This window comes from Cynocephalus volans, chromosome 10, assembly GCF_027409185.1.
Source record: "Cynocephalus volans isolate mCynVol1 chromosome 10, mCynVol1.pri, whole genome shotgun sequence".
In the NCBI taxonomy this organism is placed as follows: Eukaryota; Metazoa; Chordata; class Mammalia; order Dermoptera; family Cynocephalidae; genus Cynocephalus; species Cynocephalus volans.
The window spans coordinates 20,498,474-20,510,460 of NC_084469.1; the positions used below are offsets into that span (position 1 = coordinate 20,498,474).

Consider the following 11,987-nt stretch of genomic DNA (forward strand, 5'->3'; position numbering starts at 1 on the left):
ATGAAGGTCCCCAAGGCTGCCATTGCTGTCCTCCTCTGCACCATGGCTCTCTGCGACCAGGTCTTCTCTGCACCATGTGAGTCTGTGTTGTTTTTGTGAGTGTCCCCACTCTGGCCATGGTTAGACCACATCTATGATTTCTTGTGGCTAGGAGGAAAGAGAGAGCTTCTTAAAGGGCTACACTATCTCTTGGTCTTCAAGACTTTTATTTTCTTCTTTGTAAGGGGTCTTAGCTCTCTTAGTCCCCAGATCTGAGAGTTGGGGTGGGGGTAGCGGAGTCACTATGCCCTGTACAGACAGAAAACAGGGTCCTAAATGCATGCATGTGCAAGAGGCAGAGTCCAGGTCTAGTCACTTCCTAGAGGTCATTCATTCACCAGCTCACCCTCGGTCTCCCCAGGAGCTCTGTCACTTGGATATCTTATGAGAGATGTCCAAAAGTTCTCTTTTGCTGGGGTATGACTTCTTGAACCAGACAAAATTCCCTGAAGCGAGAATAGATATGCACAGTCTGCATAGATATCTGTATCACACAGAGCAAGAGAGAGCCCACAGTGAAGTGTCCAAGAGAAAGAAGAATGTAAGACAGAAACCAAGGCAGAGACAGGGACACTTCTGGGCAATTGCCCCAACTCCTTCCAGTGACCGGGTCTCCCAGCCCCCACCCTGAGCACGGCTGTCTTCCTCACCCTCTCAGGGATCAGATGTTGGCTGGCCTTTTCTTGTGAACTATGATTCAGGCTCACTCTGTCCCTTCCTCTGCAGTTGGTGCTGACACCCCAACCGCCTGCTGCTTCTCCTACATCAACCAGCAGATTCCACGCAAATTTATAGCTGATTTCTTTGAGACCAGTAGCCAGTGCTCCAAGCCAGGTGTCGTGTAAGTGCCTACAGTCTTCTTGCCCACCTTTGGGGAGGCAGGGAGGCTCTGAGCAGGGGGCAACCAGGCACAGACAGGCCAGAAAAGCCATCCTGGAAAGGTCCAGCCTCCTGGGGCCTATCAAGTCTGCAGGACCCAGGTCTCCAAGGTGTGACCTGTCTTGGGGGGGGGCATGTTACAGAGTCAGAGAGGACTGCCCAGCCTAGAGGGAAGGATGGGGAGAAGGTAGCACAGGATCCTCCGAGAGGTCCCCTTGAGTCAGTGAGAGAAGTTCTCCAGACTGAGATAGGAGTGGACCCCTGAGAAAGTGGGCAGCCCTGAGCTGCCCAGGACAGAGAGAAGGAAGGAGGGGCCACAGGACTCCCCTGCTGGATTCCCCAGCATTTAATCCTTCCACCCCTCTCCACAGCTTCCAAACCAAGAGAGGCCGGCAGGTCTGTGCTGACCCCAGTAAGGCCTGGGTCCAGGAATATGTCACCAACCTGAAGCTGAACGCCTGAGTGGCCTGGAAGCTGCGAGGGAAACAGTGACTCCAGCAGGCCCAGTGGGGAGCAGGGACCTGACCTCAGAGACATCCCCATCACCTCCACCGCTACCTCTCCTATGGGCTGGCTGTTACCAGACAGCCACACCTGGGGACTCTTCTTAACTTACATGTTAATTTATTTATATATTTAATTTTCTAAATTATTTTCAATGTCATACTGTGTTTGTGACTGCTCTGAGATATCCCAGGGCACTGTCCTCACCACCTATCCCCTCCCCTTCACTCACACTGTGACTGGTGACAACTGAATGGCTGTCAGCAGCTGTTCTAGCAGACACTTAAGCTGCCAGACTGACAAACATATATTGAATGCTTTTGTTCAGTGCTGTGTTCAGCCCAGGGAAATAATAAAGATGCTCCTTTTAAAAGTAAACTGGCATTGAGTTTGGTTTTGTTTTTTCTGGCAAATCACTGGCGAAGAGAAATAATAGGCAAAGAATAGGAAGATTGAAATGGGGGCAAGTTGGGAGAGATGGAAATGGGGGCTACCACAGAGCTGCTCCACTTTACACTAGAGGCACAGTTCTGGAACATCGAGACTATGAATATCTTACAGGTCAAATTATAATGTACTCGCTCTGGGGAAATTCTCTACCTGAATGGATACCATTAAGCAGAGTATTCTGTAGTACCTATTTATGATAAACCAAGCTTTCTTAATAATAATCGCTAACATTTTTAAGGCTTGTGCTAGGCCGAGTGTTTTCTATGAATTTTCATTTAATCCTACCAGTGCAATAGTACAGCTTATGTACTATTAATATCCCCATTTGAAAGAAAAGTAAACAGGATTCAGAAAAGTTAAGCAAGATCACAAAGCATGAAAATTGTAGATTGACTTTTGCAAACTAGACTTTTATTTAACTACAGACTATGCTCTTACCCACTGACCAAGTTATTTCCCAAAACGTGATCTACCTATATCCAAATCACAAGCAATGATTGTTTAAGCCACTCATATAGGACCCTTAGGTTTGGGCCCAGGAGTTGATGTTTTTACCAAGCTTATCAGGTGTTGCACAAGCATGTTTATGGCTGAGAACCATCGAACTGGTCAATAGGATTCACCACTCTTTTCCAAACGTGGTATGTATCTGTATATGGTGACAGGTGTACTGTACATTATTTCTCTAGAATCCATGCTCCACAAAATAAATGGCTAATGTTAGAGAAGGAAAAGACAACCAGCCTCTATGAGGAGAAGAATTCTGTTTCTAGGTTTACTATGAAAGGTAAGTCATTTAATAGATGAATTGCCTGAGTTATAATTGTAAGTACAGGAAATGTACACTGAATGATATAGTTTGGATATGTCGTCCCCTCAAAGCCCTTGTTGAAATCTGATCCCCAATGTGGCAGTGTTGGGAGCTTTTTGGGTCCTGGGGTGTGGATCCCTCATGAACAGATAAATGCCCTGGGGGAGTGGGTAGTGAGTGAGTTCTTGCTGTATTAGTTCCTGTGAGAGCTTATTGTTAAAAGGAGCCTGACACCTCCCCTCCCTCTCTCTCTCTTGCTTCCTCTCACGATGTGATCTCCTTGCACTCACTGGATTCCCTGCTTGTTTTCCTCCATGAGTAGAAGCAGCCTGAGGCCTACGCCAAATGCAGCCGTCCCAGAATCATAAGCCAAATAAACCTCTTTTCTTTATAAACTACCTAGTCTCAGGTATTCTGTTATAGCAACACAAAAATGGACTAATACACTGAGCTACGGGCCTTTCTGCAGAAGGAGACAATCAAAAGACTTGTGTGAAAACCAAATGTGTATTGTTTTTGAGCCATGATTATTTCATCTTGTTTAAAATAATCTAATTTTTGTATCAAAAATTGTTTAAAATTATACTGATCAAACGCTTTAAAGTGCAATTAAACACCATCATTTATCAAATATTAAAATGCACATACTATTTGACCGGATCCTATTTCTAGGAATCTAATTTATGGACACACCACCAAAAGACAGGAATATGAATAGGCACAAGAATATTCTTTGCAGTGTGGCTGCTAAAAAGCACACAAATAGAAACAATCATCAGCAAGAAATTAAATTAGTAGAGGATTAAGATGCCCATCAATGGAATATTCTGCAGTCAGTAAAAAGAATAATTCACATCTATATCTATGGAAAGTGCCCATAATGTTATCAGCAAGAGTTACGTCTATTTACAACTAGTATATGTGTATATACTCTACATATATGCTACAGAACTTTATGTATAGACTATTAGTTTTGTTTTTATTTTTAAAAGCCATCTGTACATATATTTACATAAGCAAATTTTGAAAAGATACACATTAAATAGCTAACTGTAGGTTCTTAGAGAAAATGGGAATTTTTTAGGAATAAGTATTGTTCCTTTTTCTTTTGTGCACTTTTAAAATTTGATCTATTTTTCATTGAGCTTGTATTGCTTACCTGTCTAGTCCCCTGCTACCCTACCCTTTGAGGATGATATTCCATCCGTTGGAAACACTTTCTGGCCAGGATTCTGCATTGGCACAGAGAGGACAGAGCTCAGCAGGCTTGCAGAGCTTTGAGGCCATGATGGCTTTTGTATACTGAAAGCAGAGCAACAAACAAGTCCTTTCAACCAAGGCCTTCACATCACACACACGCTCATACAAAGCTTCTCCCATGCCACACTTTACAATCCTCTGCCATTACAGGGGGCCCCATTCCCCTACACCATTCCCACCTACACCTGTGATAAGTGTGAAGGTACTATCAGGAGAACAGAAGAGCAGCCTTTGTCCTAAGTGAAGATGTCACCATTTCTTTCTTTTCTTTCTTTCTTTTTTTTTTGGTGGTTGGCCAGTACAGTGATCTGAACTCTTGACCTTGGTGTTATAACACCACGCTCTGACCCACTGAGCTAACTGGCCAGCTCTGCCATTTCTTCTTTATTGGCTTTTGGCATCTCGGGTCATAAAAAACCTGCCTGTTTGCACTGAACTGTTTCTCAAAGTCCAGCAGCACAAATCTAAATGAGAAGCTTAACCATGCTCCATATCCCCTAAATACAAGTGAACCAACATAGTAGCTAGGACAGAAACCTCTGTTAGGGAAAAGGGAGAATGGGAATTGCATTGTTAATCAGGTCCTAGAGCCTTTCAGAGTCTGAGACTCAGTTGAGACCCCGGACAGCCTCTCTGGCAGTTCCTAGCTCTCCTCTCCAGGGATGTCCTCCATGGACACATCTGAGCTGTGCACTGCGGAGGATCTGCTTTCCGGGGGCTCTCTACTTCCTGTCTGTGTGAGTTAGGAACCTGAGGTTTGTCTTAGGTGTTAAGCAATCAACGGCTGCTTTGGGCCAGTCTCGTGGTTTCTTTGGCAATGTAACTCCCTTCTAATGACAGTAGGCTTCTGGTCTATTAGCTTCTGATCAGTTCTACGAGCTAGATAACCAAAAGCAAAGTGATTGTCCAGTTGCCCTACATTTTGCATTTTAACAGGGGTTGGGAATGTGCACCTCCCAGCACAGACCTCAATACTGTAGTTGGCCCCACTGCCTAGCCCCCTGTGAGAGACTGCTGCCTCCTTTCTGGACCCTGCAGAGGTGTGGGGCCACATGTGGAGGTGATGAATATTCAACCCTTGGCCCAAAGCCACATCCTCTCTGCACCTGCATGGAGAGCTGATTGTCTGCTTTAAGCAAGGAAGATAAATAGTCATAGGAAAGGGTGAAGAAAGGCACCTGACTATAGTTAGGGCTGCAGTTGGACCCAGGTTTATCTACTGTTAAGTCTCTCACCTCCCTCTCTCTGCTCATATTAACTTTATCTTAGAGTAGAAAATCTGCATTTACAGCCCTTTGAGACTCCAGATTACTGGGATGTCAATCAGTAAGTTGAAAAGGGCTTTCTTAGCAAAGCTGAATTTTTCCTTTTCGGATTTCAGATAAGCCCATGTCAAATTAGCTTAAACTTTTTCTTCAAAGACTTTGCTAATAAAAGCAAGAAGTAGCTATTGTCCTATCAAATGTCATAATGCTGCAGCCTTAGTATTTGGCCTAGAACCTTAATACAAGATATGGTAGATGACAGTTCAACCGGCAGCTGCAATACATTGTAATGGTGGTTCTCAAAAGGCAGTGCCTGTACAGCAGCCCCCTTCAGCCCTTTAGGGTGTAGGGCCTAGCAATCTGTGTTTTAGCAAGGCTCCAGGTAATTCTGATGCACACCAAAGTTTAAAAACCACTTCCACTTAACCAAGTCCTCACCAAATTCCCTCCCATTTTCCAGTTCAGCCGATTCCACACTTCAGTCAGGGCCTGGGACTTTCAACAAACCCTGCACCTCTGTTCATATACAGATCTCTGTATTTCTCAGGATGCTGGTGGTTTCCAGGAGTTAAACAAACAAGCAAACCTAACTCAAAGAGGCTAGAATAAATGAACCTTGTGGCTCCAGGACTGTGGGGGACGGAGGTGGCCCTGGCTCCAGGCGAGGCTGGGTGCAGCAGCTCTCAGCATCCCGCAGGTCCTGCTGCTTCGCTTTCTGGTCTCCCTCCCATGGGACATTCCCAGGGTGACTGTGGCTCCTGCCCCTGTTACATGAACCCTTGTTCATTTTTTGAAGGGAAGAGTGAGTCTGTGTCCCCACTGGATAAAAAAAAAAAAAATTACTAGGTTCTTTTGGATTTGACTGACTTAGGAACCCAATTCCTAATCAGTCACTGTGGTTCTGGGGATGAGTTTCATTGATTTGCTTAAGTTAATCAAGGCACATACCTGGATCTGTGGGTTGGATGAATTTCACATCAACATAAAGTCTGGGAATTATGGGGAAGGGTGATTTTCCAAAGGAAATGTGGGTTTCTGGTATCAGGAAAAATGTCAGATGCTGGTCCGGAAAAACGTGTTTTCACTATAATATGTTTGTCTTGTTTCTATTTTTTTTTTTTTTTTTTTTTAATGTATGAAGAGCACTAGCACTTTGTATATGCTGAACATTTCCTCTCCTTTGCTCCCTGGATTAGAAACCATTGGTCTTCCACCTTCCTGAATTATTTTATTTTTGAGAAGGTGCTGACATGTATTTCCTGTTGCCCTAAAAATGACTATTGCCCTGATTTGAGGATAAAGAGACGTTAAGCTCTTTGTGGTGTCAAGGTAACCACCAGAAAATGGGGCCACATACCACTCTAGAACATGCTAAGAGAAGCAGAACTGGCCGTGCCACAAGCATCAGCCACCCTCCTTCAGATAAGCAGAAAGCTGGGGTGGGGGATGAGAGAACCCTCAGAACAATGAATCAGCATTAAGGAAGAGAGGGCAGTCCTTTAATAATGGAGGGACAAAGGGGTGGACGAGAGGGGACACCTCCTACCTGCAGCTTCTATTTCCCTTCTTTCCTGGAAACAGCATCCACACACACAAAAAAACCATTATGTGAGGTTGGTCATATTCCCAGACACTGATTAAAATAAGCCAATTTGCAACTTGGGGTTTTCAAACTTATCGTTATAACACAAGCATTTCTTATGTCATTGCATTATTTGTAAAGGCTGCCTAATAGCCAATCAAGTGAAGGTATCATTTTCTTAGCCACTGCCATATCATAGGTGATTTAAATTGAGTCTAATTTTAAATTGCTGTAAATACGCTAGAGACCAATTGTTCTTATGCATAAACTTTTTTTCCATATTTGAATTTATTTATATAGGAAGCGATTCCTAGACATAGACCTTCTTGGTCAAAGACTAAGAACATTTTAAAGTTCCTTATGTGTATTAGCACCCATATTGAACACACGCTTATATGCCCTTTGCTGAGTGCATGCTGGGGGCCCTTGAAGAATCTCTCTTGAATAAGTGAGCTCTGAAAGCCCAGCTGTCCTCTCGTCACTCTGCAGCCCAGGCTTCGCTGACACAGCTTTGCCCACCTGGGTGGGATTTAAGTTGGGTTGTGCGGCTCAGGACTCCTGGCCTCATTGCATATGTCACCTCTATGCTATTAGAACAGCTGTGGAATAACATAAAAGGTTCTGCTGGGGGAAACTATGACTACAGAGCTCTAGTGAGAAGGAACCAGCTAAGTGTGGTCCCGGGATGACACCATTATCTCACCTTCTCTCGCTGTGGAAACCACTTCCCCATAAACAGCCCCAAGTCAAGTGAGCACTGGAACCATTCTTGCAAATACCCTGAGCCCTGTGGTTACCCAAGACCCCCTTTGCATGTACAAGTCAACAACACGCCACTGTGCTTAAAGACTTCCTCTCTCATCAACCCAGTTTCCATCTCCCCATGGCCCAGGGCTTTGCCATTACGAGCAGGGGACCCAGCTTGGACCCCAGACAGAGGCTGGCAACAGCGAGTGCCCAAGCCCCATCTCGTCCTGCGCACACTCCTGGGCCCTCACCATCTCCTCACTTGCAGTGGCCCTCTGTTCCTGGGCTCCCTCCCCCCGGGTCTGTCCTCCCTCTGCCTTGTGCTGTTGTCTCCCCACTCTCTGGCTGGGGTCAGAACACACACCAAAGTCCCAAGGACAGAGGTACCCAAGTGAAACAGAACCTACCAAGGGATTTTCAAAATGCCCCAGGCTATCTGTTCAGGGGGCTTTCCCCCTACAAGAATTTTGACTTTCTATTCCATGTACCTTGAAGGTAGGGTAGGGCTTTGGCCTATTTGAGGAAGGGGTAAATTGTGTAGGTTTCCAACAAGGGGCAGAATCTAGCTACGATTGCTTCCCAGTGGTCAGCCACGGAATAAACTCACCTCAGTCCCTCCTCACAGGTGATTTAGAGAGATGGTCTCCTGCAGGAAAAATCTCCTCTTAGACCCCTTATTAAGTTCCCCCAATAGAGCTCGAAGGAGAGGTAGCCTATCCAATTAGCTGCATTCCCTGCAGAGGGAGATAGAGACCAAACCTAAGATTAAAGCAGAAACAGAAATAGAGGGAACACGTTGGTGAAACAAGAAATCTCCCACTTCCTCCCATTTCTCATCCCCACATCCTGACTCCTGAGCAGAGCTATCTCCATCTACCTTCTGATGTTATCGCTGGGCAGAAGGAGCTGGCTCACTGCCCCAGTGAATAGTGACTCAGGCCTGTGCTGCCCCTCCCCCAAGGCATATGCTGGGTTTTCTTTGTGACTCCCAGGTGACCCAGAGCAAAGTGGTAGATGGCTATTATGAGACCAACAGCTAGTACCAGGTAAGGGCTGCTGCTCCTGCCCATCTCTGGGGAGAGGCAGGACACGTAGGGACAGAGCCAGCAGGACATGGAGTAGGGAGCGGCCTGCAAGGGCTCTAGAAACTGGATGAGGGCCATGCCAGGGAGCCCAATGCTTTGAGGTGGTGAGCTGTCTGGTGGCAGGACACAGGGAGAGGCCAGGGAGTATTTTCTGGCCTGGCCTGGGGACTGCAGGGAGCCAGGGAGGAGCTCCCTCTAACAGAGGGAAGTGAAAGGTGGAGGAAACAGCCAGGAGACCCTAAATCATTCTGGAAAGGTCTAGGGATCTGAAGATGGGGAAATAGTCCTGAGAAAGTGGGCAGACCCTGAACTTCCCAAGACAGAGAGGGAGAGATAGCGTGGAACCAGGAATTGCCTGCTGAATCCTCAAGTTGTGTAACTCTGTCTCTCTTCACAGCTTCTAAACTTAAGAGGCCAGCAAGTCTGTGCCAACCCCACCAAGCTCTGGTGCCAAATGCATCGTTGACCTTAGAATTGAATCCTTAGTGACCCAGAAGAAACGAATAACTTCTATGGGAAGATGAAGACCCAGGGACCTGGGCCCCAGGAATGTTCCTTCAACTGGTGGCCAAGCAACTATACTCTGGGACTTTTCTTAACATAGCTTTTAATTTATTGAGACTAATTTTTGTAGTATTTCCATGTGTTCTTGATTACTTGATGGAGCGATCCCACAACACTGTCCATACCACCTCTCTCAGCCCCTCCAACCACACAGTGGTTGACACATACTCAGGGTGTAGGTGAGTGGTTATGTTCAGCTTTTTCTAGAGGACATTGTTCCCAAACCATCAACCAACAAATATTTATAGAAGGTTATTTACCATTTCTGTGTTCAGCTGTGTGAAATAATGAATTTTTTTTTTTTAGTAAACTAGTCTTCAAGCTTTGCTAATTCTATTGGCTTTTTTTTCTTTTTCTTTTTCTTTTTCTTTTGTGACATGGTCAGAATCTCTGGTTGGAAAAATAGTGGGGGAAAAGAGTAGGAAAATCTGAAGAGAGGAAGTGAGCAGAAAGGAAATGGCAATAATGCCTGTATCTACATATTCCTGAAAGTTAAGGATAAAACATTATTTTATAAAACAATGGTTATTTTATAAAACATTATGTACCTAGCGTCTAATGTATGAGATAAATTCATCCTTGAGATAAATTCATCCTTGAGATAAATTCATGCATTTAAAGTTTTTTTCACAAGCCAAGCTTTCTTAAGAATTATTCATTATCTTTTAAATCTTAACAATTTCATCAAGAACTAAGTACTATTAATACCCCCATTTAATAGAAGAGGAAATGTTGACACAAAGAGTTAAAACAATTTGCCCATGGTCATGTAGCTAATTAATAAAGTGACTAAGATATAAACCTGTGCTAGTGTTTCTTAAGCATCTCAGAACCACCCAGGATAGTTGTTCAAAATGTTTGTGATACAATTTCTTGGGTTTGGAACTGGGAATCCAGATTTTTACAAATCCCCAAGTGATTTACATGCAGACTAAAGGCCAAAAACTACTGAGTCAGTTAATAAAGATTTAGCCACTCTTTATTTTAATAAGATGCATATGGAGATAGACACCTCACCTGCATATTATTTCCCTAGAATCCATGCCCCACAAAATCAGTGGCTAACATTAGAGATGGAATAGATGCAACAAGACTTCTGTTGTGAATGCTGAATTATTTATTAGACTGATTACCTAGATTGGGGTTAGCAAACTGTATTAGTCCATTTCCATTGTATATAACAGAATTCATGGAACTGGGAACTTTGTAAGAGAACAAAATTTATTGCTTACAGTTTCAAAGGCTGGGAAGTCCGAAGTCCAGGGAACACATCTGGTGAAGGTTTTCTTTGGCGGTGGCTTTACAGTAATGCAGGGTTCTGACATGGCAGAAAATGGCAGAGCAGAGAGAGAGAGACTCTTCATGTGCTTTCCTTTTAAAGCCTTCTGAACTAAGCCCCTGACCACCATTATTAATCCATTTGCTATGGCATAGTCCTACAATCTAATCACTTCTTCAAGTCTCCACCTTTCAATTACCATAATAGGACTTTCCACCCTTTTAACACTGTCACAGTGCGGATCAAGCCTCCAACACATAGACTTTAGGAGAACACAATTCAACCCATAATACAAACTATGGTTCTCAGAACAAATCCAGCATGTTGCCTATTTTGTAAATAACGTTTTGTTGAAACACAGGCACAGGCGTTCTTCTACATGCTGTCTATGGCTGCTTTCCCACTTCAATGGTAGAACTGAGTAGTTTTAACAGACAACATATGGCCTGCAAAGCCAAAAGTATTTACTATCTGGCCCTTTATGGGAAAAGTTTGCTGACCCCTGGCCTACATTATGTTTTTAAGCATAAGAAGGTTAGACTGAGCCAGGGTCCCTGCCATAAAGTGCAAGAGAGAGAAATTCAGCATACTTGTGAGAAATGCAAAATGTATTGATTTTTTAATAAGCCCTACTTACTTGTTTTAAACAATCTATTTTTTAGTATCAAAAAGTGAAATTTTGGGGCCGAGCCCGTGGCGCACTCGGGAGAGTGCGGCGCTGGGAGCGTGGTGACGCTCCAGCCGCGGGTTCGGATCCTATGTAGGAATGGCCGGTGCACTCACTGGCTGAGTGCCGGTCACAAAAAAGGCAAAAAAAAAAAAAAAAAAGTGAAATTTTGGTAGTCAGTGTTTTTGAAGAGAAATGACATAGTTTCTAGCAAATTTAAAAATGTACACACTCTTCAGTCTCACTGTCTTATTTCTAGGAATGTATTTTGGGAAACACTATCCAAAGACACAAAGGTGTAGGCATCTGATGTTCTTTGCAGCTCTGTTTTTAAAAACTACCAAACAGAAACAAAACCTTCAAAAAGCAAAACAGTTTAAAACATCATGGGGTAGCCACTTAATAAATATGAAATCGCTGAAAAGAATGAAGCAGATGCAGATGTACTGAGATGAAAGTTATCTATGGTATTGATGTAAAACTGTGTATATGGAATATACATTGCATATGTGTACCTCTAACTACACAATACCTATATTACCACATACCTATCGCAGAACTACATTTAATGATATTTTGCTTTGGCAAAAGCTGCATCTATTTACATAAACATAAGAAGAACCTTTGATGTGATAATCCCAATCGGCTAAGTATGATTTCCTCTGACAAATATGATTTTTAAGAAATGGAAAGCTCCACTTTTCATTGTCCCTCCTTTGTCCTTTGATTTTCATAAGTACGAGCATGTGATTTTTAATTCAAAAGACAAGTGGGGGGGCTTACCCTAAAAACTGGTCCCCTCTTAGTTCTCTCTGTTCTCATCGCTCCCTCCCCCAGTCCACTCCCAGCTGTGGT

At 43.8% G+C, this 11,987-nt stretch overlaps 1 protein-coding gene across 1 annotated transcript; it reads left to right on the top strand.

Moving 5' to 3' along the window:
• Positions 1–1,380, top strand: LOC134389162 (C-C motif chemokine 3-like). The gene is made up of 3 exons (XM_063112645.1): positions 1–76; positions 766–880; positions 1,290–1,380. The coding sequence occupies exons 1-3, from the start codon at positions 1–3 to the stop codon at positions 1,378–1,380; spliced, it is 282 nt and encodes a 93-aa protein (XP_062968715.1).
• The last annotated feature ends 10,607 nt before the right edge of the window (positions 1,381–11,987 follow it).

Bases quoted from the DNA above. Each gene is read 5' to 3' on its own strand.
- LOC134389162 (XM_063112645.1), top strand. From the start codon at position 1: ATGAAGGTCCCCAAGGCTGCCATTGCTGTCCTCCTCTGCACCATGGCT. The intron at 77-765 runs GTGAGTCTGTGT...CTTCCTCTGCAG, and splicing joins CCAGGTCTTCTCTGCACCAT to TTGGTGCTGACACCCCAACC. The intron at 881-1,289 runs GTAAGTGCCTAC...CCCTCTCCACAG, and splicing joins TGCTCCAAGCCAGGTGTCGT to CTTCCAAACCAAGAGAGGCC.